General features: G+C 42.9%; 1 protein-coding gene across 2 annotated transcripts in view; it reads right to left on the bottom strand.

The window, feature by feature from the left end:
- The window catches only part of LGR4 (leucine rich repeat containing G protein-coupled receptor 4), a 125,300-nt gene extending 111,789 nt beyond the window's left edge, over positions 1 to 13,511 (bottom strand). For both annotated transcript variants that reach the window (XM_074997666.1, XM_074997667.1), the window contains exon 1: positions 12,836 to 13,511. In XM_074997666.1, the coding sequence (XP_074853767.1) occupies positions 12,836 to 13,020 (185 nt within the window). In that variant the 5' untranslated portion in view covers positions 13,021 to 13,511. The remainder of the gene's footprint in view (positions 1 to 12,835) is intronic.
- Positions 13,512 to 14,886: the final 1,375 nt, after the last annotated feature.

Below are 14,886 nucleotides of genomic sequence, written 5' to 3'. Positions count from 1 at the left end.
CGTGAGGTCCCATCCGAGCCAGCTAAGCAATGCTCACAGTAGGCCCTGTCTGTGCCCACCTCCCACACCCTGGTATGTGTGACACAGGGGGTATGCACCAGAGGTACTCTCACCCATCACAGATGATGCCCTGTGCTTGACGTAGCTGACAGGGACTGGGTCCAGGGCAATGTAGAGACTGCCACTGGCCTCCCGACTCCAGCTCCAGCAAGCACTGGGGCTCAGAGGCCTCCTTGCCAGGGGGGTGGGGGAGGAGCTCAAGCCCTGTCTCTATGCTGGGGTTCGAATGTGTCTCTCTTCTCCCCCCACCACCAGGCTGGTCCCTTGAGGATCACAGGCTCCCTGCTAGCAGGTAAGGAGGGGCTGCGAGGGCGCAGAGTGTTGCTCTGCTGTTTGCATGCTCTCAGCTTCCTGGGCTCCATGTAGCTTTAAAAAGGGGCCAGCAGCAGGAACCCTAGAGCATAGGTGTCGCCCGAGGCTTCTGCATGGCACCCCGGAGGCCTTTTCTGTTGCCAGAAGCTTTTCTACACGCACACACGCGTGCACACACACACACACACACACACGTGTTTTGTCAAAGGCTTTCGTGCTCATGGCAAGCAGGGTAGGGACATCAACAAAAGTACTTACATTTGACAGAATATCCTTGGGAATCTGGACATTCCATGGGTTTTGTCGATAAAACTGCAATTTTGCAAACAAAAGCCTGTTGTCTAGACATAGCCTTTGTTACCATACAATAGAAAGCCACAGTGCAGAGTTTGGTTCAGATGGCTGGAAACAATTGGTTCTATTTTGTGACTTGAAAGGGACTGTGATGAATGTAAGGGGAGACAGCCCTCATGACTTGTTCCAGTGTGAACCACACATCTGTGCCTATATCTTTTATGTCTGCCAAGCAAAGAACACACACACACTGACAGGGTGCCGATATTTTAAAGAAGATTGTCACTTAGTCTCACCTGTCATTAAAATGAAGTGTGAGGATGGGGGAGCCTGCTGCTTAATTACATTTTTAATGTTAGATTGCTGAAATGGATTTGTTTTACATCTGGGATTCTATTCCCACTGCCACCCCGCCACCCCATGAAATAAGACTCTTGGCAAAAGCATTTTTATTACTACCAGTAAACCTTGCGATTAACTTACCCATTTACCCTGAAGTCTGAAACTTGCAGCCCCTTGCCCTTACAGCCCCCACGCCCAGTTTGCAAAGATGGGAATGAAATATTCCATATGTTTTCTTTGTCCATAACATGGACATTGAAAACAGGGACAGTCTCCTTGCTGAGGGACTGGGTCATGTATTCATCTGTAACCATGCAGATGTAAAGAAAGTAATGGGAAAATTCAACAAAAAAATTCATGGAACGAGGTTCTAAAATGTACAACTTCATTTGCAGCATTATTCAATTAAGCTGAGTAGCTCAGAAGCTCCATGGTGTTTTACGCTTCAGTGCTAATTGTATATCATTCAGGAGTCAGAACACAAATTCTTGAAATTTTATGGGGAGACATTCAATAGGCTCCTTGTTTTTCCATGATTGTGTTTCTACGGCTGTTCAGCTAAACTTTCCCTTTTTTAAAAAAAATAAAAAAAAACCTTAATTTGAATAACCCAATGTAGGGTTCTCTCATTGTTTAGGGCCTGATCCTTCCAGGAAAGAAGGACTTCCAGAAGGGGTGCAGCAAGTGCAGTTTTACCTTTGACTTAGTTTTCATGAGCCGGGGGAGGGGGGTGGCACCTGACATCCACATGGAGGCCAGCACTATGCCAGTTTGGGGATTTATGGTGTAAGCCTTTTTCTGCGTTTATATGCATGAGCTTGTCACAAATTAAAAAGGTAACATTCCAGAGGACTCATGTCACTTTACTTATACATAGTATCTGCAAATGGAACTGGAGCCTAAGTATTTTAGACCTCAAGTGAGATGATGCAAAGAGTGGTTTCAAAATGGAAATCAACCTTCACAATGCACACAGCTTGAGGCTCATTTCTCAAAACTGACAAATGCCTGGAAAATGATTAACACTATTAGATCCTACAGAGGTAGTTATTAGTGTAGGTGTGTAGTCACTGAAGTCAGTCCTTACCAAAACACTTCCCGAAACTCAGTTTACCCCCACCCCCTCGCCCCCAGTCAACTGTCCAACTTTGGGGAGCTTCAAAAACAAAATCATACTTATTTTCCTCCGCTGGATGCTAAGATGGCATGAGATGCTCAGTTCAAAGCAGGACACTTACAGAGTAGGGACTAGTTAGAGGGAGAAGTCAATGCAACTCAAAATCCTCAAAAATCCCCTGCTTAGAAGTCAGATACTTCATGGAGTCCAGAAGGGTGGCAGTGAGGCACAAATTGACAGGTGAGGTCATCTGATGCTTGTCCTACATAGAGGCTCCTACTGTTTGCAAACCAATACCACACTTACGTTGAAGGATTCCAAAGAACTTTACAAACACACCCACCTACGGGGTAGGACACCAAACATTAGTTCACGATGGGGGCAAAGAGTACTCTAGTGCTCCACTTCAGTAGCATTTCTCCCTCACTACAAAGAGCACAGACAACATCTGAACAACAGATTCATCTTGCTGCATATTAAAGCTTCAGTCTCCCATAACTGATGCCACATTGTAGAAAAATACCTCTACCAAGTTGTGTTAAAAACTGTATTCAGTGAAGTGCAAAGCAATGACAATTTCATAGTTTTAACTGTGTATAAAATGTTGCTGCAGTCTACCAGCAAAATATACCCCTTATTAAAAAGTTTCCTTAAGTAGAAATCCCAAAAATCAACATGAAATTTATTTCCCTTCAAAAGAGGACTCTCACTGTCTGTTCCATTACATAAAGTCCACAATATTTCAAATGTGCAGGCGTATGTTTCAGCTAATGTTTTCTCAACAGAAAAAGTGGATTGAACAAAATGCTCCTTTCATGAGTTGGTTTCGATTCAAAAGATCGACTTGATGTGGTTTTACCAATCCACAGGACACCATATCACTGTGCAGATATAGGACAATGACAACTAAGAAAAATATGATTATCTATAATTCCCTGTAGGCAAATACAAAAAGATACCAGAGATATGATGTTGGCAAGACATTAAGTGTCTAAAAAAATAAAAAGGAAATGTATGTATGTATTTCACAGACATCATACTTCAGCCCATTGGAGAAAATACACCAACACTTCTGAAAAAGCAAAAAAGGATGTCATATCTTAGACTGCTAAGTCCCAGTATATAATAGTCAGTTTTCACAAGAGATTCTTACAAGCAACATGAGAAATTGATAGACTACACACAAAGTATTGCCATATGCATACAGTAAACAAACTGAAATATGGAAACTGTCTTCTTCCAGTCTCAGTTGTAGTAATCAGTGTTAACAGAAGATTTTAAAAAATAAAGTAAATCACTGAAATTTGACCATGTGTGACATAAAAGTTAATGGGAGTAACAATAGCTCATCACTTCTGGAAAAAAAAAAAAAAAAAGTCACTGTTTTGCTGAGCATGCTAAGCACATTATGCAAAAGTTTGCTACCTCAAACCATCCACAGGGGAGTGGTCATTTGTTTCTACCTCCATTTACATCAGGTCCTGAAGCATACATTCACAAAGATTCCCAGAGTGACACTAGATCACAAGAGGGACAATCTTCCCTCCCACTCAAAGCTATATGGGTTTTCTCTCAGTCACAGTGACAGAATCCAGTGGAAGTGACAGGAATTGGTTAATACCACTAGGGAACCTATTAGGAAAAGGCTGACTACATTTTTAAGCTGACTGGTCACGCAATTTAGCAACTGGAAATACTGAGGAGCCAACCTCATGGGGCCAGATAACCCTAGATCAAGACCCTCTCATTAGTAAATAGCAGCAAGGTTTGTTTTGCTTTTCTGTTTTGGGGGGCGGGGGGGGCGCGGTGGGAGAAATCAAAACATGCCAACAGGCAAAATATGAAAAGATGCAGATAGAAGGCTCCACCGGCAAGGTTTAGAAAAAATGCCCAAAAGCGGCGAGGTGCTCAGCCCAGCTGTTGGGATTCCTAATCGAGTGATGTCCCTTAAACTCATGCCAGGTCTCTCATATCAGCTTTTTACTAGTGGGTGTCTTAAATTTGGAGACCATGTCTTGTCTAGTTTCCCGAAGAATGAGTTTTCTGTCTCTTCAATCAGTCCAGCCTCCCGGGTATAGAGCAGACTGCCTGATAATCTGTCCTCCCTCTTTCTACACCTTTGCCATGGCAAGGGTGGTGGAGAAAATATTTGTACTATTCCAGCCCTTCTCGAGCCTTTTTCAGGTTCTTCATTTTGTCTATGAACAAATCCAATAGCCAAGCTTATTCCAGGTGGCAGTAGTTCAGAAGACAAGGGCTGGGTCTACACTTAACCCCAACTTCTAAAGGGGGCACTGTAATCAGGGTGATGGGATATTACTAATAAGTGCTGCGGTATATGCAGCACTTCTTTAGGCTAATTTTCCTCCACCCCACAGTAACTTTGAAGTGCCAGCATGTGTGTAGCTGCATACACTTCAAAGTGCCCATGCTATTTCAAAGTGCCTTTATTCCCCAAGATTTTACACGCATTTGAGATTCTGCAGTTGCCACGGCAGGGGGGGGGGGGGGGAGGGGGGAAGATTAGCCCAATTAAGTGCTGCATATTCACCACAGCACTTCATTAGTAATCTCCCATTACCCTGATTACCTTGCGCTTGTCTACACCTGCCCCCAAATTCAAAGAGGGAATGGTAAACACTAATCAGTCTTGTCAATTTCATTGTGCTGGGACTTTGGGAAACTATGGGCAGCGCTAGGGACACTGGAGCAGCCCCTAGTTGCATCATGGCAAAAATACTGTGCCAGCTTTTATACTAGGTTCTCAGTAAGAAAGCAGTCTTCACTGATGAAAGCTAAACACCTCACAGTCTAATTTCCTGAGGGTCCAAGAACCCAGTAGCTCCCTTTCACCTTATGAGGTAGAAATGTATTTCCCTCCTGGGATCTAGGCCAGTAACTTTCTCTGTGTACATTTAATAAAACACCTACGGACAAACAAAGTGTCTCAAATGTTTTTTGAAGGCCTGAATTGCACCCTACTGATAAAGATGTGTTCCACATGAAAAAGTCCTGTAAGGGTTAAAGGGATTAAGTTTACTAGTATGCAATTGTTTAAAGCCAGTGTCCTGATTTTTTTTTTTTTAAAATAGAAACACAGTGAACTGATTCCCCTGACCCCTGAAATCATGGTTATGAGCCTCTACTAGTCAGCATGAGACAAGAAGTGACACATGGCTGACAATAATGAGCTCAAGGTGCAAAAATAAGAGTCAAGTGCTGGACAAATTAGACACTGGTAGGGCATTGATTCTTGGGACGGGAGGAACACAGGAGTCTTGCTTTTGCACTTTTCCCTTAATGCCTAAAAGCCATCAAAAATATCTACTTTCTTGATTAACACGTCATTTTATGGAAGGAAAAACCCACATTTTAAATGCCCCAATTATGAAAAAGATCATCTTGACAGACCCTCACAGAAATCAGTGGCACTCCCCACAGCTGCAACAATCTGATCACCTGGATTCATATGCAGGATCTAGGCTGAGGTATCCTTTCCAGCATTAGCCAGCACAGACCCACAAAGAGTCTTACTCTGCTTGGGTGCAGAGGTCCATGGTAGTGGATCAAGATGCAGTAGCAAGGTCTAGATATCCTGTCTGGCTTTTGTTTTAGTTTTAGAGAGAGTCTTTTTCCTCTTTTAATTTTAAGTGAGCAATAAAATAAATGTTTAGTTTAGTCAGTTTCATTTCCATTTCACTCTTGGTTCTCACACATTAACACAATGCACCTAGAGTGCTGAAGGTGAATGACAAAAGAAGCTTTTTATAAAGCAAAATATAGTTTTTGTTGCTGTCAAAAATTTGCTATAAGCACGTGCTCTTTCCCCGCCCCTTTTCTTTAAAGTTAAAAAGAAAGCTTCCAGACATTTTCCTTTTAAAGGAAAGATATAACTCTTGAATTTGTGACTAAAGGAGGACTTTATCATTTACAGTATATGGCAAAGACTAGTGAAAAAACTAAATGTTCGACTGCAAAACCTTTGAACCTTTAATTAGAAACAATGAGAAGTCCTGTGGCACCTTATATACTAACATGTTTTGGAGCATAAGCTTTTGTGGGCAAAGACCTGCGTTGTCAGATACAATGTATTGCACCTGATGAAACAGGTCTCTACCCACAAAAGCTTATAGACTAACAGATATTTTGGAGCATAAGGGTGCCACAAGATTTCTCATTGTTTTTGTGGATAGACAGTAACATGGCTACCCATCTGATTCCAATGAAAAACCATCCTTTATCCAAGAAAAGTTAAAATTAGGCTATCTTTTTCCAGACTTCAGGTCATGCCTGGCTATCCTTCCTCTTTAAACATATTCCCTCTGCTACATAATGTTCATCACCCCTCAGTAGGATCCTTACTATTCTAATGCAAAAGTAATGGGATTCATAATGTTACAGGACAATGTCTTTTATGTGACAGAGTAAAAGATGACATCTTAGGTGTGGGTGCTTCCTACCACTGATTTCAGCAGAGTGCTACATAAAATTTCCAGATTTTATTTAAAAGGCCATAAGAAAACACTCAAATTTCTGTTGTATTTGATGGGATTTGTCAAGTGATGCTAGAGACCTGGTCAATGTATATAGCTGATTGTACCAGATTCATGTCCGACTGACAAAATACCTTCTCTGAAATGAGTACAAGAACACTGCACCTCGCTAAGAATTAATCAGCTCCTTACAAGTGCAGAGACAAATAGCTAGACTTTGCTCATTTAAAAAAGAAAATCATTTTGACTGTGATACTACAGAACAATCGCATAACATATAGCATGTAAATTTGTTTAAAAAAAGCCATTTAACCAGATTTTAGCAAATAGTAAAAATTAACATTTCCTTTTTGAATGCCTACTACAAAAAAAATCTGGTAAAGATAAGAATGGAGTGCATTACAAACTAGGCAGCAATCATTGATTTATTCCATGCAGAGAATAAAATCCAATGCAAACAAATGTGAAAAGGGGGTAGTTTATTTTTTCCAAGGTCCAAATTTCTTGGTCAAGGTAAAGCCAAGGTCCAGACTCCAGAGAAAGATTCTCTCTCCTCCCTCACCCGCCCTGCCCCCACACTACAGTAACAAATGAACAAAGACTTCAAGGTCCATTTCAAAGCAACAGTCCAAATTTGACCCACAGGCCCCCTATTGACTAGAATAAGATTATGCCGAAGCATGTGGATGCTAGAATGCCTATGGCATTGAAAAAAAAAAAAAATTGGAAAATTAAAATATAGTAACAACCCTCTCTATTTCCTGACAATGTTTGCACTTCTTTTTATTGGGGGTGGGAGGCATGTAGGAAGGAATTTAATTTGAAGAAAGATCTTAGGAAGTAGGGAAAGTTGAACACTTGGAATTGTAAATTGAATTTTTTTTGGCAAATCTGGAAACAAAATGCTATGTATCCTAAACACTAATTGGCAAGAATAAGGATTATATTTATGGCTCAGTAATATACTTTCCTTTAAGACTGACGAAATACTGCATTTTATTATTTAAATTTGGCTGGGATTTTCAAAAAGTGAAAAGTAATTTCAGAAGCTCCACTGAATCACTGCAAAAGAGCCCGATTGTCAAGTGATATCAAATGACCACCTTGTGCAAAATCAGACCTATTTAAAGTGACTGAAGTTGGGGATACAGAAATCCAAGTCTCTAAAGACCACTAACCATTTTTGAAAAATCTCAGTCAGTCCATGTGTCTCCACCTTGGACTTGCACCAGTAGTTACTTCTAACACCATATTCTCAAGTCTACTGCCAGAAATACATAATATGTACCTCAGCATAACTTGCTTTGACCACAGAGATTGGAAGGTCATCTTTTTTGCATAACATACTGCCAGATCACTGACATTACACAAAGTCAGTAGAGTAATGCACAGTAAACCCACTTCTCATATGAAGAGCATGGATTTAAGTTAGTTTATCTGTTTCTTTGGTTAGTGTTCCATCTCTGAACAACACACTGTCAAAGAACAAAAATATATTGCATTAATTTAAAAAAAGCGGCAAAGACATGAAACAAATAAACCATCCACTTTCATTCTTAACATTACTGCCTTGGCATAATCAACTTAGAGAAGATTATTTTTGCAAGAAAGCCACAAAGCCTATTGCCGGCGGGAGGGGGGGCAGTGCCACAGAGAACAAACAAAGACACCAAGTAGCAAGTTATACTATTCTGATTTTGGACACCCAGCTAAATTCCATCCAAAAGATGACTCCCTACCGTAACTGAGTCAATCTCCTCTCCTCATGTTCTTCCTGATGCCCACTGGATTCACATCCACTGCATCTTTCTAGTCCCCTCTGTGTTTGTATACTTCTCCCAACGCCACTCCCTCCTCTGTGGTTCCCTCTCCCTCCCCCCGCCCCCCCCCCGCATCATTAAAATATCCCTGTTTACCGAATGCATCAGGTTGGCATTTTAAACACATCAACAACCCTATCATAAGTTTAATGGAATCACCCTGCTGTTCTACCATAACCCAAGTAACCGGATGCTTTTATTACAGAACCCCAGTACTCTCACCCCATCCCCTGCTTCCTACTACTGTGTGGCAGTCACTCACTTTGTCACATGTACAATCAGACATTCCAAGGCAAGAAGCTCACAACATTCATTAGACTGTGAAAAACCTAGCACATTTTTGAGATTCACATAATGAGACAGCCGACATACCGTGAACAAAGCACACCAAGTGGATTATCCAGTCTAGGATTTCTCAAAAATCACCATTGTAAGATACCAGTACAAGCAAAAACAGGGACAGACAGGAATGCAAATGGGCACCTACTCATGGTTCTGTTCAAGCAAACCTGATATGGAGGATCAGGAAATACATCAGTACATTTTAGAGAAAGATTAAATGTAATATTACAAGATGATCTCAAGAAATGCAGCGTAACTGTAGCAACGTGTGTTCCAACATATTAGAGGCCAGGTGAATGAGGTAAACCTCTTATTGGCTCAGCTTCTGTCCATGAATGACACTAACAGAAGTTGGGCTAATAAAGATAGTGTTACCTTACTCGCCTTGCTTCTCTAACACTTAAAATTCTTGCAGAGAACAGGGCAGGTGAAGGATATGGTCACTGGGTCTCAAGACAATTTTTTTTAAGCTTGGACTAAGTGCTGCAGTGCAGCATCTTGGTAGTTTCTTGGACCATACAAAAATGCAAACAATTGCGTTTCTAGATTAGAAGTGTAGAACATCAGGCTCAAATAATGTGTACAGAGCGTGCTGAATTTTCTGTGGCTTTTACAACTCTTATTCTGCCTATCCCTCATATCTAAAAGTTGGGAATGGCTGTGCTCCAAAATGAGAGCTATTTAAACACAAAGTTTCAAAAAGCAGTCATTGTGAGTTCTGCATTTTGAAAGAGTCAGAAAGCAAGAACAATAATTGGCACATACATGGATTATGTTTAACTCTTGCAGAACAGGAGAGCTGAATGGATTTTGCTCATACACCAAAACACACACTGCAGTATATATCATAAAACAGAAACCAAGCACCAAATATACAAGCCCCAGAACTGAATTTCTGGAATCTTAGCAGCACGAGAAAACAGGGATTTAAGAATTCAAAAACTACAACACACTACAGATATAGTTGACAATAGTTTAAAACCACTTCTGGACAACAAAGGCAGTGTCACAGATATTTATGGATAAGCATTCTATCCTACACAGGCAGCCAGCCTAATAATCATACCTCAAAGCATCTCTCTCACACAAATCAGAGCACTTTACAAAGTGTGGCAAGGTCCCCGTTTTACACACAAGGAAGCTGTGGCACAGGGAACTTATTAGAAAGTCTTAGGGCATGTCTGCACTGACCAGCAATTCGGACTATGGGTATGTAAATACATAAATGCTAGGCTATAATTCCCTCAGTCTTTTCATGAGGTTTTGCCTAACAGACAGATGGGTCAGTGTTCAGCTGCAGATGTGAACTAAACGTGTTCAGTTTGTTTTCATGTAGTCCTTCCGTCATACAGGACTGCATTAACGTGTTTCTTTGAAGGGATACAAACTTTTTAGTTTGCATCTGCAGTGAATGTGGGAGCTGCAGCACAGAACTTTACTGCAGATTGCTAAAAGACAACCCCACAGTCGAAAGCCATGTAAACCTATCCCCAGTTCGCACCGTAATTCTGTGGCAGAATGAGATCTAGTCCTGGGTTCTAGCTATTCTAACCACTTGCCAAAGTTGACCGGGGGTAGGGGGGCAGCACACCACACCCAACTCCCACTGTTATATGCTATTACTTTGCGGTCTTACTGAACAATACACTTGAGTGCAAAGTAATATTTATTTATTGTAATATGCAACTTCCTGCTAACAAGTAAAAGTTTCATAAGATCAGAGGCTCAGTAAACTCTGCTAAAAAACCCAAAGAGCAAAACTATCTGCACACCTGATAGAGGAGAGAAATAGGACATGGTTCCCCTCCGAGGTACTACTGATGAATATTAGGGAAACTTTTTCACATTAAGAACCGGGAAACCCTATGCACAGTCATGCATACAAAAGTAAATGAACTAAAAGAGGGAAAAAAAGGATGATTTCATCAGCATATTCTGCTCGTTTACTTTGACAAATGTAGCTCAGTATTGATTTATGAATATGCATCATAATTTGCTATAATATGCACTAACATTCTGCAAAATTAGAGAAGCTTTAGCAATGCAAAGTTTCACCACAGCTCTCTGCTATTAAATCTTTGCTAAGAAGTGGAGTGACAGTGGCATGATGAAATTTAACAGCTTTGTGGATTAAGAAAATCTCTACCCTTTTGAAAGCTATTAATCCCTCTTGAATCACCTCACTACATGAGGAAGTGTTCATTATTTTCAGTTACATCTGAAAATTGAACACCAACACCAATAGTAAATCTTTCATAGAAGACTTTAAAGACACAATCCAAAAAGACAACCTAGATTTCTGGTTATTCAGTTTCTATTCATAGTAATTGATGAGACTATTTACAAAGTAAATAAAGTTGTCTCAGAGATAGAAGTTCTCTCATGCCATGTTTTAGACAATTTTGTACAATTAATATTTAGTGTGCTTAATTATATTTGCCTACACTACAGACATGATATTATGGCAGACAAATGGCTTGTTAGTAGCTTGACCACCTAATTAACCCTTCAGAAAAGAAAGGTTTCTGGGTTTTTGTTTTTGGGAAGCAGCACATTAATTCTCTTCCTCACTGGTTAAATACACTCTGAATTAATGAAGTAGCAAAGGATACAGGTACCATACACATAAGCAAGTTGTCCTGTAGCACCTTAAAGACTAACAAATTAAGTAATGGGCTTTCACAGATAAGACCCATTTCATCAGATACAACCACCTTTCCTATTTCCATATTTTAAGGTGGCAATCTGAATTGACAAAGGTAGTGCTATTAATTGCTCTATATGCACCTGTGTAGTATTAGATTCTTCTTCCTCATTTTTATGCACACTATCTAATCCTCTTTAGCTCTGCATACCTAAACAGTAACTAGTACAAATGTCTCAGCTTTTTGAGACACAAACTGCTACGTAAGTCCATTTTCAAATTAATAATTGTTGTGCTTTTCACCCTCTCTCCTCCAGTCTTCTCAACCTGGCATATTTTGAAGGTAATCTCTCGACATACCTAATCAGCACTTCATTGCTGGAAGTCAATACAGGTACATCCCTTATTGTTTCCTTTTTCAGCTTTAGGCCTTGCAGAGTAAATGTAAGTCAGTGTACCCGTTTAGAAAACGCCAACTGAGGAAAGATATCATCTCCCGCTCTTGACTGACACAGACAGACATGGATTTCTACAACAACATTTTAGAAAATTTTTCTGCAGGCCCAAATGCTTACAACCCAGATGTCTCACAGGGAACACCCCAGGTGCTTAGACACCAAGCTGAGAAACACACTTTATGAATGCTTAGAGCAGAAAGCTCTTAAGTTAAAATCATTATACACAAAAGAGCTTATTTTTATTGATTTCAGACACTCTGGTCTTTTCATGAGGTTTTGCCTGACAGACAGATGCGTCACGGTCTACTATACTGAGATTTCAAAGTCAGTGAAAATTGGAGGTATTTGCTCAGCAAACGTGCCTGGTTTTTTTAAACTGACTGTTTGACTCCAGGTGTTTCCTCCCTCAGCATACCCAAAATTGGCAGCACAAAATATCCCCTCATTATTTCTGCCTTGTTCTTGCCAGTTGATGGCGTTTGCTTGGTGACTGGGAACCTGCCCACACAAACCAGCTCAGTCTGTTCGTTTGACACCCAGTAAAAGGTGGCTAGAGACAGCTTTCACTCAAGCATCCCCGGCCTCAAGATACCAAAGGCCCGTAGGATGGAGGCAAGGGAACGCGGCCAGCACAAGTTCTATTTCTCTGGGGAAGGGACACCTCTCTCTTCTGCCTTTCCCCCATGGGGAGGGGGGACGGGAACTCAGGTAAGGGCCAGGCAAACGGGCTGCACACCACAGGGGGCTGAAGCTCCCCAAGAACAGCCTGGTGGAAAGGCGGGTTGGGCTCGGTTTGAATTCTCGAGCGTGTGTGTTTCTAAGAGCCCTTGGCAGGAACCTCGCCCAGCGCCCCCGGAGCCTGCCGCACTCCCAGGTAGCTGCCTAGGCCACGCTGCAGACACTCCCACGCAGGTAGCCTGTTGGCGGAGGCCCCGCTTGTCCCCCTCACTTACAGGGCGTGGGTGAAGGCGCTGAGTCCCTCGGGCACGGCGGTCAGCCCCCGACCGGAGCAATCGACTCCTCCGTCCCCATCGCAGCTGCACGACGCCGGGCAAGGAGCAGGGGAAGCTCCGCCGCTGGGCCCAGCCGAGCTCCTGAAGCCCCAGGCGAAGAAGCCGAGCAGCGCCAGGCAGCGCATTGCGAGCCCCTCTGGGGGGGGGGGGGGTGTGAAGGCCCTAGCCCCGGCCCCGCTCCGCTGCGTGCTGCAGCTGCGAGACCGCCCGCTGCGGCCCCTTGGCGCGCGAGTCCAGCCCCGGCGCGCGGCCAGACCCCTCTCCGGCTGCCCCGGCCCCGCAGCTAGTTCCGTGCCCGGAGTCTCTCTCGCTCTCGCTCGCTCTCCCCGCTGGCTGTTGCTCAACGCCGGGCACCAGGAGCCAGCAGTTCAGCGCCTCTCCCGCCCGCCAGCCGCCCGCTCCATGGAAAGGCGGCAGCTCCAGTCCCGCTCCGCTCGGCGCCGGGCTCAGCTCAAGCCAGCAGGTAAGGCGCGCCGGGCTCTGCCATCGCGCTGCAGCAGCCGGGCCGTGCTGCGACGCCTACGGAGCGAACCATGCGGCCATGCCCGCGCCGCTGCCCGCCAGGAGCCAGGCACACAAGTCCCGCTCCGCAGCCTCCCTTTCCCTTCTAGGGTTGCACGGCGTCGGGGTCCCGGCGGCTGCTCTATGCAAACCAACGAGGTGCGTAAGCCGAGAGCCAACCCGGCGCCCGCATTGGTGTAGAAAGCGGTGGGGGCGGATTAATATGCAAAGAGGAATCCTAGCAGCAGCCAACGGGAGAAGGGCGCCTTGGCCACCTCGGTAAGTGGAGCTCTGGCGGGGCGTTACCCCGCCGCTGACTGACAAGGCGGAGGAGTCCCCCCAGCCTGCTGCATTGCACACAAGGCTGCCGGGGGGAGGGTGGTGTGACATCGAAGTTGCAAGCTGGAGAATTCATAGAAACTGAATTAATCTTAATTATGGACACGAGGCACATCTAAACTGATGGAGTCAGATCAGTTTGTTTCCTGCGGGGCGGGATCACTTTACTCACGCCGAAAATGATTTCAAGACGAACAAAATAATGGATGAGGAACGAGCTTTCGTGGGACTGACCCACGAACGCTCATGCCTCAGACATTATTTTGTTAAAGTGCCACGTGACTGCTGATTTGTTTTGTTATGGAGTTATACACATCTCCTAGAGCTGGAAGGGACCTTCAGAGGTCATCGAGTCCAGTCTCCTGCCCTCTAGGCAGGACTGAGCCCCATCCCTGACATTTTTTTTTTAATCTATTTGCCCCAGGCCCCCAAATGGCCTCCTCAAGGATAGAGCTCACAACCAGGGGTTTAGCAGGTCAATGCTCAGACCACTGAGCTTTTGCCAACTAACATGATTGCATCTCTGTGACTATTCACAAATGATTTGTAAAGTTTTTTTTTCAATTTCGTAAAAAAAAAAAAAATCCTGAAAAACAGGTTTTTGAAAGGAAAAAAAAAGACAGGTTTAACTTGAAGCCCAATCCACCAAATACTTATTTACCACTGTAAGTCCTCTGGTTTATGACGCAGACCTAATCTTACTCCTATGAGCAATCCCATTAATTTTCACCTGTATTAAACATTCATTTAATGGAGGTGGGTTTTTCACATGGCAACAGGATAAAACATTTACTTTAACAGGATAATACCAAAAAAACACAGAAAAATTGGCAGGGGGCTTCAGTGGTAAGTTTAATGTCCTAAACTACTTTGAACATAACTGTATTTTAAGTTTATGGAGTCCTTTTATATGTTAAGGTACTAGTATCATTGGGTTGTGTAATATAATTGAACACCCTGGCTTTGTCCACACTTGCATTCCTCTTTCAAAAGAGGCATACAAATGAGGGAAATTGAAAATGCAAAAGGTGCAGATTTACATATCTGGTACCTCATTTGCATATTATTTCAAAAGAAGAAAAGCAATGTAGAAGTGGCTCTTTTGAAAGTAAACGCATCTTCGAAAGAATCCTTCTTCCTAAAAAAGTAGG

The sequence above is a fragment of the Carettochelys insculpta genome, chromosome 6 (genome assembly GCF_033958435.1).
Source record: "Carettochelys insculpta isolate YL-2023 chromosome 6, ASM3395843v1, whole genome shotgun sequence".
NCBI lineage: Eukaryota > Metazoa > Chordata > Testudines > Carettochelyidae > Carettochelys > Carettochelys insculpta.
Note: the sequence above shows the minus strand (reverse complement) of the source record. Positions and strands in the feature narration are given on the sequence as shown.